This window comes from Solea solea, chromosome 15, assembly GCF_958295425.1.
Source record: "Solea solea chromosome 15, fSolSol10.1, whole genome shotgun sequence".
NCBI classification, from domain to species: domain Eukaryota; kingdom Metazoa; phylum Chordata; class Actinopteri; order Pleuronectiformes; family Soleidae; genus Solea; species Solea solea.
In genome coordinates, this window is record NC_081148.1 from 1,097,727 (window position 1) to 1,111,118 (window position 13,392).

The following is a 13,392-nucleotide window of genomic DNA, read 5'->3' on the forward strand; positions in this document are numbered from 1 at the left end:
GTTATGGAGGTCTACTTACATATATTAACTTGTTTTCACGGTCACGTATATGTTAGTTATGGAGGTCTACTTACATATATTAACTTGTTTTCACGGTCACGTATATGTTAGTTATGGAGGTCTACTTACATATATTAACTTGTTTTCATGGTCACATATACGTTAGTTATGGAGGTCTACTTACATATATTAACTTGTTTTCATGGTCACGTATATGTTAGTTATGGAGGTCTACTTACATATATTAACTTGTTTTCATGGTCACATATATGTTAGTTATGGAGGTCTACTTACATATATTAACTTGTTTTCACGGTCACGTATATGTTAGTTATGGAGGTCTACTTACATATATTAACTTGTTTTCACGGTCACATATATGTTAGTTATGGAGGTCTACTTACATATATTAACTTGTTTTCACGGTCACATATATGTTAGTTATGGAGGTCTACTTACATATATTAACTTGTTTTCATGGTTAAAAACCTCCTAATCGCTGCAAACGAGCCGATCAAAATATCTCCTCACTGACGCTCTCGTCAGCCGTGCTGTTTCAGACCAAAATCACACCCCCAGAACGTGGACTGTGTTGTGATTGGCCAGCCAACGAGAGCTTTCCCACTGTCCTGTGATTGGCCAGGTACCTGGAAGTGACGTAATAGATAGGCCAGCTCTCAGATACACAGCTCCCCCTCTGGCACGGTGGATGCTCTGCATCTCAGCAGCTACGAGAGTAGTTCTTCTTCTTCTGCGGTTGAATGTACGCAACCAGATGTGCCCGGACTAGTGCCCGCACCAGGAGGCGCTACGGTGGTGAGAGGAGTGGTGAGGATTTTTGATGACGACATCAGATTAAGGAAGTGCCGATCTGCTTCGCAGAGCCCAGGAAAACAATACAACACTATTTTCTCAGCAGTGGCTGAACTGTTTGTGCTGAAACTTTAGGGTTTCATAAACGAGGTCATGACGCAGATACACACACAAACGCAGCGCTAATTGGAGCTTCCAATCTATGTGGGCTTTAACCAAAAAGTCATTAGGCTAATAAAAATGAAAACCATGTAGAAATGGCCACATGTGAGCACAGCAAGACTAATTCATAGCTATTTGAGTGTCTCTTTAATGAGAGAATATTCCATAAGGCAGCACTTATTATAACGAGCAGGTTAAACTGGCAAATAGTAAAATAAAGGAGGTCTTACCAGCCACAGAGGAGCAGGATGAGCCCACGCCTTGAAGCGATCTGGCCAGAAACAGCAGAGCGTAGCTCGATGAGAAGGCAAACACTTCACAACAGTGAGAACAGAGACACATCAGGCGTGGTGACAGCATTGTGATGTTCTGACAATACAAAACATGTGGCTGGAACTTACTGATGGTGGAGAGGAACATGATACAGAAACCAGCAAATATTGGAATTTGGTATCCTATTCTGAAGAGACACAGAGCGGAGAACAGCATTTGTACGATTGGCAGGTTATTGCTTTGATATCTGCAGAAATAAGGACATTTTTATTTAAACACAGGAAGTTGTTTGTTTTATGACAGAACAGATGGAAACAGCAACATCACACACAGGATCGAGTATGACTGAAAAAATGTGTGTGGATCCTAATCATGGGGTGGAGCCACTATCTATAAGAGCAGGTCTTCTGCAAAGTGAGGCTCTCTCTCTCAACTGAAGCGCCTGTCATTTTCCTGCTTTTGTTATGTTTTCACATTCATGATTGCTTCAAATTCCCTGTTTAAATATTATTTTGTAAATAAATACCCCTAGACACGTGCTCCCTTTGACTCTGGTCATGGTTGTTTTGCAGTTAGGGTACCTGGTTGTAACACCCTCATTTTTCGTTTCACCTCAACCGGTCGAGGCAGATGCTGCACATCTCTGAGTCTGGTTCTGTCAGAGATTTCTTCTTCATTTAAAAGGAGTTTTTTCTCTCCACTGATGCCTAGTGTTTGCTCATTGTGTGAACTGTTGTGTTTCTCTGCTCTCCTTGATGTTGTCTACAGTATGTACAGTGATACGTACTCAGTGGAAACATTGCATTAGATGCCTTTCATATACTTTAGGCGAGAGCCTTGCTTTACAGACGCTGCATGTGCAGCAACAAGAATGGACAAACCAGCTGTGTTTTCTGTGTTGGAAACTTACTATGCAAACAAAGAAGAACAACATCCACTTTTGGTCTGTGAAGGCCACCGTAGTTCCCTGAGAGGAGTGAGTACACTATGACTTCACACCTGGCATAAATATGCGTCCTCGATGCGTCTCCCATGTGACCACTTGTGTCACTTCCCCACACTCAGATGTCAAAAATAAGGACAAATGTGTGTTTTCTAATAATGGGAGTCTAAGAAGAGGGATGTGGTTGTTTGCTCATCTTTATTTGCACTGCTGTAACATGACATATAAAAGAAGTGTTAATATTGTGCTGATGCCAACATATAAATCAATATATGATGCAGTTCACTGAGTATGCAGAATATGCATTTTAGATGCATTTATTTGATCTGAAAGTGACTTTTGTTATCAGATGGGAAAACCCTGAATCACTCAGGATAGATTAATTAATATCTAATCATATGAACATGGCCTAAACCAGGGGTCTCAAAGTGGCGGCCCGGGGGCCACATGTGGCCCTACAATCGATTTCATGTGGCCCTCCAAACAATATCAAGTTATAACGAGTCATTTCTATTGTTTTTATTTTTAAATGAATAGATTAATTTTGCATCATAAATATGTTTTTTTTTTTTATTGTTGCATATTAAAACAAGCACTTATATATTGAAATGATCCAATCCAACTTTATTTGTAAAGCACTTTAAAACAAACACAGTGGACCAAAGTGCTGTACAGAATAATGGACAAAAGACGATGAAGTGAAAAGACAGAAAAGCTCACACAAGGCAATAGAGTACATATTGATGATATGAGCTATTTGAGTCATTTGAGTTTGAGACCCCTGGCCTAAACTATACTGTAATATTGTATGTGCCAGCACTTCACCCACAGAAATTTAGAATGATGCATCTGCTCCTCTTCTGAGGCGTAAAGTACGATCCATCTTTGAAATGATACTCTTCTATGATGTACTCTGAACACCAATATCTAGCGAGACAAATCAATAACCTGGACCAAACATCTGGAGGACAATATTCCATAAGATGCCGTGGAGCCACATTATGGAAGAGATACTTATACTTACTTACTGATTCTTTACCAAGATGTATGTGTGTGTTTTGTGTTTGCAAACCCATAATGAGTTTCTATCTCACCCACACACGTGTTCTATTGTAATAAACGTGCACACAAACCAAACTAAACGTCATCAAAGCATATCTTGTTTATATTGTGTAGATAATGAATAACAACACAAACACAAAGCATGTGGCTGACATTGTTTCCCGAGGTTTTTACAATAACAGCCTCTGAGCTGCTGTGATCACACATGACTTCCCTCGTATTGTTCTCTGTCAGGAGAGAAGGTGACTAATAGGACTGAGTTCTTTGCCTCAGTGACATCGTATCTATGTGAGTGAGACATTTTAGTATTGAGGTGAATGGCCCTCATGTTGATGTATATCTCAAACTCAGATACATGTGTATATACAGTGTTTGTAACACATTTCATATCATGAGTCTTTATCGATCAAAGCAAACTAACAACAGAAGGATGGTTCAGGCTATTTCAAGTGTGGTTGAAATAACATTGATTTAAATGGATTTTCTCCTGACAGTGTTTCTGTGGATCAGGTGCTCTCACTGACATCATCAACTACGTCTACTTTATCTTACTGATGTGTTTTTCTCACCTTTTCAAGCTGAAAACCTACACTTGTAAAACTGCTCCGTTTCCCAAAAATCTTACAAATATTTATAATTATATTATAACACCTGACATAACCTATGTCTGTTTCATGCTGGTTCTTAAATGGACATCATTTGTTCGCCAACACAGACCAAAGCTGAACATGCACACTCATGCAAACACATGATCAGGAAATCTGCTCTGCTTGAGTCCAGGATGTGTTCTGAGATTAACATATATGATTATCTTTAGTCAGAGTGGTGTAACAAGTCAGATTTCTACTCAAAAGACCTGGCACAATAATTCACAGTAATACTTTTTTTTCACATCATCGTTGTCATGTGCTGTGGAAGCTGCACTCCTGCCTCGTAACTGCAACACGGTTCATCATCAGCAAAGATAATTGTTTAACTTCTCAAATGCAGCATCAAGCTAGAACTATGAATCATCCTGGAATGACAGTTAGTTAGTAAGCTGAAATAACGTTGTGTAGAGATGAATGATGATGAACAACTGTGAAACAACCCCTTTCATGTTCTGTTGTTTGTGTTTGTATGTTTTCAGCCTCTTAACACAACGGATGATCCACATATTTGATTTGGCAGATATTTTTAACCCTCCCATTATTCTGTGTCTGGGACCAGCATTAGGAGTACACTGGATGTGATCATTCATTCATTCATTCATTCATTCATTCATTCATCTTCTACCACTTTATCCTCCACAGGAGGTTCACAGGGGGCGCTGGTGTCAGTTAGCATAGGACAAAAGACGGGGTACACCCTGGACCTACAGTCAATCTACAGGAGGAAACTGGAGAACACACACACACAAACACACACACACATGTTGGACATTCATGACTTAAGGGGACATTGCATTGACTTACATTCATTTCCTGGAGACTTAGTCTAACCTTAACCACAATCACTACTGGCCTAATCCTAACCCTGACCCTAATCCTAACCTCAACCTAACCTTAAGACATATCTTCATCTTAAAATGTAGTTATTTGCGTTGTCTGAACGTTTCCCTGTATCTGCTTGGCTCCGGACGAGCCTTACATGTGTATGAATGGACCATCATCACACACACACACACACACACACACACACACACACGCTGTGTTCATGTTACTGACTCAGCTCCTCATATATGACATTTATCTCAGAGAAAATGAAACAACGTGAAGCAAAAACAACTCATGGATGGAAAAAGAATGAATGAATGAATGAATGAATGATAGAAGATGCATGAATTTCTAACAGAAGACACACACTCACACATGTTCATATGTGATATAAATATAAATGGAATCCTTCAGCTCAGTGTTTTGTGTGACTTTATGTCACTGAAACACAAAATGAATGTGTTTGTCATGTGAAACTGAAGCAGTGTGCAGTAAATATGACGCGGCCTCACTGACACATTTTTATCATAGACCATGCAAACAACAAGCAGCCAGAGCTGGCACGACACCAGCCCTCACTCATCACTCTTTCCAGTTAAGAAAATGAAACTTGGCAAAGGTAACACAGATGATGTGGAAAACACGAGGACACAGAGGGACATGAAGCCACACTCTCAAACATGTCTGGGTCATGTGATCACAGCTGAGGGGATGTCGGCTCTCACCGACATGTAGATACATTTACCTAAACCTAAAAAAGTATGTGTAGAAACTTTATTTCAAATAAAAACTGTTCATCCTCATGAACAAACTTTCTTCATAAACCACTCTGCCTGACCCTTGACCTTTTCCACAGACTGTGAAGGATGAAACCTGTTCTCTCACAGGATACTGTGTGTTTGTTTCTAATCTTGTGTCATCTTTCCACAGACTGCTGTTCTTCTCCTCACACCTGATGATGTTCCACACCTTCAGGAAACACTTCTTGTTTGTTGGTGTTCCTAACATGTGCTGTTTGCTTGTGTCCTCACACCCTCTTCATGTTGAACACGCTGAGCTTGTGGCTCTTGCTGAAGCCTTTAAATGAACAGCTGTTCATTTAAAGTGTTTATGGGACTGTGTGGTTGTTACCACAATAACAAATGTTCATTTTACAGGTTTCTCACAGACGACACAGTAAAACTGACAGTGGTTCATGTTCATTGGGAAGGGGAGTGGTAATATTTACTACTGGCCTTATCATCTTATCATTTTATAATCTTATCATTTTATCATTTTATAATCTTATCATTTTATAATTTTATCATCTTATAATCTTATCATTTTCCCATTTTATAATCTTATCATTTTATAATCTTATCATTTTATGATCTTATCATTTTATAATCATATCATTTAATCATTTTATAATTGTATCATTTTATAATTTTATCATTTTAGAATCTTATTATTTTATCATTTTATAATCTTATCATTTTGTGATCTTATAATTTTACAATCTTATTATCTTATCATTTTATCATTTTATAATCTTATCATTTTATAATCTTATAATTTTACAATCTTATTATCTTATCATTTTATCATTTTATAATCTCATAATCTTATTATTTTATTATTTTATCATTTTATAATCTTATTATTTTATCATTTTATATCTTACTATTTTATCATTTTATAATCTTATAAATTTATCATTTTATAATCTTATAATATTATCATTTTATAATCTTATCATTTTATAATCTTATCATTTTATAATTTTATAATCTAATCATTTTATAATCTTATAATCTTATCATTTTATAATTTTATCATTTTATAATCTTATCATTTTATCATTTTATAATCTTATAATCTTATCATATTATAATCTTATCATTTTATGATTATATCATTTTATAATCTTATCATTTTATAATCTTATCATTTTATCATTTTATAATCTTATCAATTTATAATCTTATCATTTTATAATCTTATTTTATCATTTTATCATTTTATAATTTCATAATCTTATCATTTTATAATCTTATCATTTTATCATTTTATAATCTTATCATTTTATGATCTTATCATTTTATCATCTTGTCATTTTATCATTTTATAATCTTATCATTTTATCATTTCATAATCTTATCATTTTATCATTTTATCATTTTATAATCTTATAATCTTATCATTTTATAATCTTATCATTTTAAAATCTTATCATTTTATGATTTTATAATCTTAGCATTTAATCAATTTATAATCTTATAATTTTTTCATTTTATAATTTTATCATTTTATAATCTTATCATTTTATCATTTTATAATCTTATCATTTTATAATCTTATCATTTTATAATTTCATAATCTTATAATTTTATCATTTTATAATCTTAACATTTTATAATTTTATCATTTTATAATCTTATAATCTTATCATTTTATAATCTTATCATTTTATGATTTTATCATTTTATAATCTTATCATTTTATCATTTTATAATCTTATCATTTTATCATCTTATAATCTTATCATTTTATCATTTTATAATCTTATCATTTTATCATTTCATAATCTTATCATTTTATCATTTTATAATCTTATCATTTTATAATCTTATAATTTTATCATTTGAATAATCTTATCATTTTATAATCTTATCATTTTATCATTTTATAATCTTATCATTTTATCATTTTATCATTTTATCATCAGTTCAAATGAATCACAGACTTTGATATTTATAGGATATGATTAGAGCTTTTTGGTTTAAGGATCTTTATGAAGAGAACCACAGTCTGTTGGTGGTCAGTTTATTAACAATATCTAATGTGGTCCTTTCAGAAATCTTCATTACAACACAATCCCATGTTAGTTTTTAAACAGAAGCTGGGCTGTTTTATTGTTTTGTAATCACTGAAATATTTCATACGTCACAAATGGAAAATAATTCATTGTAAACGTAGCAACAGCAAATACTCTGCATCGCTGTTATCACTGAGATCCTAATAAATGACATATTGGTAACACAGATGTGTGAAATGTGACAAATCAACACTAGTAGACAAAAAGGAAAGTGAAGAATACACATTCACACTGTACTGTATCATCTTGTGTTCTCTGTGTGTAAGAACACAATATATAAGAGATATTGTGTTCTTATGAATATCAATGAAAGAAATTAACTCTTATAATAATTACATATAGTTTTTTGGCTAATAAAGGTTGTTACAGATAACATTTATTTTAGTGATGTCTGTGAAATGTTTTTAAGAAGTGTTAAAATGATCAGTGAGTTCAGAAAGTGCACCAATAACTACATTATTTCACCTTCTGCTAAAGATATTCACCTGACTGTGCGATGATAATATTAGAAGGATTTAGATGTTTGTTAACATGGTATACTCATGTATGTTACTCATGTATTGTTATTGTTTCCTCTAGCTTTAGCGAGGTTTCTTTAGTTTAGTGATGAATATAGAATCTATTTCTTTCAAACACTGACTGTCTAAACATTCACACCAAACTGATTTACTAATCTTTCTGTTTCCATATTTCTCCTTTCACAGGCGATAATATAAAAGCATGTATCTCTCTCGGTGCAGACGAACAGCCGCTTCAAGCTTTTCTGTTCTCATCAGACATCTTAGGACACATTTTTCCACAACTACATCGTAGTGTTTGTTTAGTTGTGTGCAGCGAGATGAAGCGTGGCACCTCAAACGGGCCATTTACAAAGAAGGTGAACTTCTGAAATCAATGCCAGTTTCACACAGAGACCACACACACACCTACCTGTTGGTCAGTGGTCCTATAAAGGGGTTGGTGATGAGCTGGACTGTGGCCTTGGATGCAAACAACAATCCCACTTTGACGTTCTCATTGAGCAGCCGTTTTTTAGACTGGGGACAGTCAGACGAGTTGTGTGGCAGGTCCTGGTGTGTGGGGACCACCGTGGTGGGTCTGTCTGTGCTGTTGGTAACAGGAAGTCTCACAGAGTTGTCATATAAAGACACAATGCTGTGGAAGGATCCACCAGGAGTCTGCTGCTGCTGCTGCGTCACTGTGACGTTCACCTCTGCTGTCTCATCCAGAGTGTACAGGTAACTGGGAATGATGGGAACTGTGAGAGGGAGGGAGAGATATTTTATTTATTTACATATTTTTCAATTATACAACACTGGGATAAAATAAAGCACCAATAATAATAATAATAATAATAATAATAATTTAAAAAATAAAAATAAATAATAATAATAATAATAATAAGAAGAATAACAATGCCAATAAAAATAATAATAATAATTACAATATCAATAATATAAATATCAATAACAATAATAATAATAATAACCATATCAATAATATCAATATCAATATCAATAATAATAAAAAATAACAATAATTATAACAATATCAATAATATCAATAACAATAATAAAATAATAACAATAATAATAATAATAACAATATCAATAGGGCCACACGGTGGTGTAGTGGTTAGCACTCTCGCCTTGCAGCGAGAAGACCCGTGTTCGAGCCCTCGTTCTCCCTGTATGTGCGTGGGTTCTCTCCGGGTTCTCCGGCTCCTCCCACAGTCCAAAAACATGCAATGTGGGGATAGGTAAATTGGACACTCTAAATTGACCGTGAGTGTGAGAGTGAATGGTTGTTTGTCTCTATATGTGTGTGTGTGGCCCTGCGATGGACTGGTGAACTGTCCAGGGTGTGACCCCGCCTATCAGGGTGTGACCCCGCCTATCGCCCGATGTAGCTGAGATTGGCACAGCACCCCCCGCGACCCTCTGGCAGAGGATAAAGCGGTAGATGATGACTGACTGACTGACAATAGCAATAATATCAATAACAATAATAACAATAATACTAATAATATCAATTTCAATAACAATAATAATAATATCAATAATAATAACAATACTAATAATAATATCAATAATGATAATAATAATAATAATAATAAAACTAAACTTTATTTTGCACATTTCATACAAGGATTGCAGCTCAAAGTGCTTCACAGTAGAAGCAAATACAACAATAAAACACAACAAAGGGTGGAATTAAATAGGAAAAGGTGAGAGTCAAAAAGTTTGAAATAAACTAAAGATGCACCTGGACTAGGAGGCCCTGCTGTTTACAGGAGTGCTGGGATTCGCCTTGCTGCTTTGTGGAGCTCAGGAAAACAATGAAAGCCTGCGCTCTCAGCAGTGGCTGAACTGATTGTTCTGGACTTTTAGGGCTTCATAGACGAGGTGATGACGCAGATACACACACAGACTCACTTCTGGGCTATGGCCTCTTTAATGGTGACAGCTGCTTGGCTCGACCTTGTGACGGCACAATAAAAACTGCCTCATAATTCCACCTTTTCAACCAAGAGTTGGACATTTACACATTTTCTCAAATGTTTAATGATTAAAAAACACTCAAACCGATGAATCAGTTATCAGAATAGTTGACGATTCATATAGTTATTGATTAATAATCAAGGAATTGAACAATAATTGCTCATAAACCTCCATATAAAGCACCAGGTGTCACAGACGATAAAGCAAAGCATATGTGTGCACATAATACTGATGTAAGAATATAACTGTAATTAGAATAGAAGCTCATTGCTCTTCATTGTTCCAGCTCTGTGTTTGTAAAGCCTAATTATGTCATTCATTTATTTCTTTTACAAGCAAAGTAACTTGATGTGTGGTACTAATAATGTGTGTCCATGGAGGAGCAGGAAACACGAGGTGTCAATCACATTTTAAATCCATTGTCTGTAAAACTAGTGTTTCAATGTAACATATATCATGGTTATTCTGAGGCTGAATACAGTTCTTTCATACAGCTTCCTCTGCAGTAATAATAAATAAAACCCTCCTCCTCATCATCATCGTCATCATCATCATCATCGTCGTCGTCTGCCCACACAGTGGCTACAAGGTTGCTGGTCTCCCTGTGTTTCTCCTCCCAAAAACATGCTGTGTTCAACTGTTGGGTCAGGTGATCTGTGACCCCGCCTTTCACCCTGTCAGCTGAGTTCAGCACCAGATTATAAGGAATACTTTCACAGCATTGACTCTCACACCTGATGTGAACTGTAAATAATGATGTTAAAGCTCATCGTTACCATCACTGAACTGTAAACATTAATATTAAAATCCTGTCAAACTCACCAACATGCAGTCTTTGTGATTTATTCTGTGTGTGTGTGCGTGCGTGTATGTGCAATTATTGTGTCTGCGCAAATGCGTTGGATTTGAGATGTAATTGCAATCATTTACTGAGTTAAAAGTCACCCGTGCTGGGTCATCTATGACATACACTATGACTTATTCTACTTTTATTCGATACTGCTGTGTGCGCTGCGCTGCGCTGCGCATGTTGTACAACCTGTTGAGCTGGGTTTGAAAAAAAAGAAAAGAAAAAGCCAACAAAAGCAAACAAAGACAAAGAGAGAGATGAGAGTTTACGCGCTTACCGACCACAGTGAGCAGCATGTTGTCCAGGAGCAGCGCCACGAAAACAATGAAAAGAATCAGTTTCCTCGACTGTCTCTCCTCCCTGAGCCATTTCAGCAAGTTAAACTGCCGCAGGTCGTCTAACCTCCCCATGATGCTCGTCCTCACCGCAAACACCGCAAACACCGCAGACACCGCAGACACTCTCACTCAGGTGATGAGTTGGAATATGGAGCAGTGCGCGCTGCGCTGTGCAAGACGCAGCAGAGGGAGGAGGACGCTGACTTTCTACTGACTGAACCCACTGCTGACGTCATTTAGCCTTAATGCGTGGGTCTCTGTCACTCGCCTGTCATCAAACACACACACAAGCACACACACACACACACACACACACACACAGCCCAACAGAGATAATCAACATTTAGTTTTTTTGAGTCATTAAAGTCGATGTTCATGTATATTGGTGGTGGAGTGGCTAAATGACTTGTAATGTAATGTAACTATTATTTCTTATTTTTAAATTGTATGATTGTAAAAATAAATAAATCATGGTCACCTCACATGTACTGACACAACAGTCACTCATCAGAGCATGGACAAGAACATCTTTAGACTTTCATAAAAGGTCTAATATGTCACTTTTCTTTACTTTATCATGTTTGCTTATAGGCCGCATATGAATGACAGCCAGTCAGACACTTCTTTACTGTAGCACACCAGTGGATTTGAATTCTGGTTAAGTTTAGGGTTAAAGGTTAATGACCCTTTAACACCTAAGCCTCAACATTTAACCATTAAAGGGCCAGAAAATATCCAGTGAGTATTTTGAGCTTTTGCCCATTTTTCAGCAGTTACTGACTATTTACTGCATGTTGAAATAGTGTATAAATAATTTAAAATGAAGACAAACGAACATTTTCTTTAGAAAAAAACATTGTACTTGTACACGAACACCAGTTGCTGTGTTGTGTTAAACTTTATGTTTATTTTTTCAAATGTATCTGACATGATATTCATTCATTCATATACACACACACACGTACATGTATATAATGCGATGCCTTGCCCCTTACCCTTTGACAGCAGATCTTATCTTAACCAGATCATCTTCTGAATCTCTTCTCCTGTCCTGTCTACTCTACGTCAGAAATTCCCCAAGTGTGGGGCATCGTCCCCTAGTGGTTGGTGGCGGTACTGCATGTGGGCTTTGAAAGGACATGAAATAAAAATAAAAACAGGTTTTTAATTTCTGATTTTGAGATGAAGTTGACTTGCTGTGAAGTGTGTTGTTGTTGCTTTGAATCTGACATATGGTGTTTGGGTTTTATAATCATCTTCTGATATTATAACCTTTAAGATGCTTTATTGACATAACATGGCATTTTCATGGCTGAAGCTGATGCTGCTCATTGCTCATCGTTATTATTTGACTTTATCTTCACATTTGTCAAGTTAGACGTTGTGTCTTTAGATCCAAAGAGGACTGTGTTAAAACAAAGTGACATAATCGCATGGTAAATCATTATTGATGAAGCAACTTCCCTTTTTTAATCCAATAATCCATGTTTAGGTTCACAGTTTTCTTTAATATTTTTCTTTCTTTCTTTCTTTCTTTCTTTCTTTCTTTCTTTCTTTCTTTCTTTCTTTCTCTCTTTCTCTCTTTCTTTCTTTGGTCATTCCTCTGTAATAACAAACACACTCTCCCTCTGATAATGAGGCTGGAGGAAAGAAAGTCTGTCTCCACTTGTCATGGTCTTTACAGCAGCGCCATCTTGTGCTCTGTCGATGCAACTGCAGCACCTCAGTGTCTCACAGTCATGACTGTTATCATTTACAGTACTTTAATATAGACCAAACCTTGGCAAAACATCTGCCCCACACTGAAACAACTGCACTGGCTCCCCGTTAGTTCCGGATCTCTAGCTTCTCCTCTACAAGTCTCTCCATTCACTTGCTCCACATTATCTCTCCGACCTCCTCCATGTGCACCTCGGTCTCCTCTCCGTTCCCCGCACCTGCAGGCAAAGCTTTGGCGACAGGGTTTTCAGTGTCGCTGCTCCAACCCTCTGGAACTCACTGCCTCTGGCTGTTCACCACGTACCAACTCTGGAGTTATTTAAATCTCTGTTGAAGTGACATCTGGTGTTTGTTTGTATGTGTTTGTGTTTGTGTTTTCTGCTTTTCTTTTTTTCATCG

General features: G+C 36.3%; 1 protein-coding gene across 2 annotated transcripts in view; it reads right to left on the reverse strand.

The window, feature by feature from the left end:
• Nucleotides 1-11,474, reverse strand: part of slc18a2 (solute carrier family 18 member 2) — a 34,531-nt gene extending 23,057 nt beyond the window's left edge. The window contains exons 1-4 of one of the 2 annotated variants that reach the window (XM_058650900.1): nucleotides 11,214-11,474; nucleotides 8,516-8,843; nucleotides 1,377-1,495; nucleotides 1,206-1,289 (exon numbers count right to left, since the gene is read on the reverse strand). In XM_058650900.1, coding sequence (XP_058506883.1) covers nucleotides 1,206-1,289; nucleotides 1,377-1,495; nucleotides 8,516-8,843; nucleotides 11,214-11,346 — 664 coding nt within the window. In that variant the 5' untranslated portion in view covers nucleotides 11,347-11,474. The remainder of the gene's footprint in view (nucleotides 1-1,205; nucleotides 1,290-1,376; nucleotides 1,496-8,515; nucleotides 8,844-11,213) is intronic. The other variant, XM_058650901.1, reaches the window with a different exon arrangement.
• Between the last annotated feature and the right edge of the window lie 1,918 nt (nucleotides 11,475-13,392).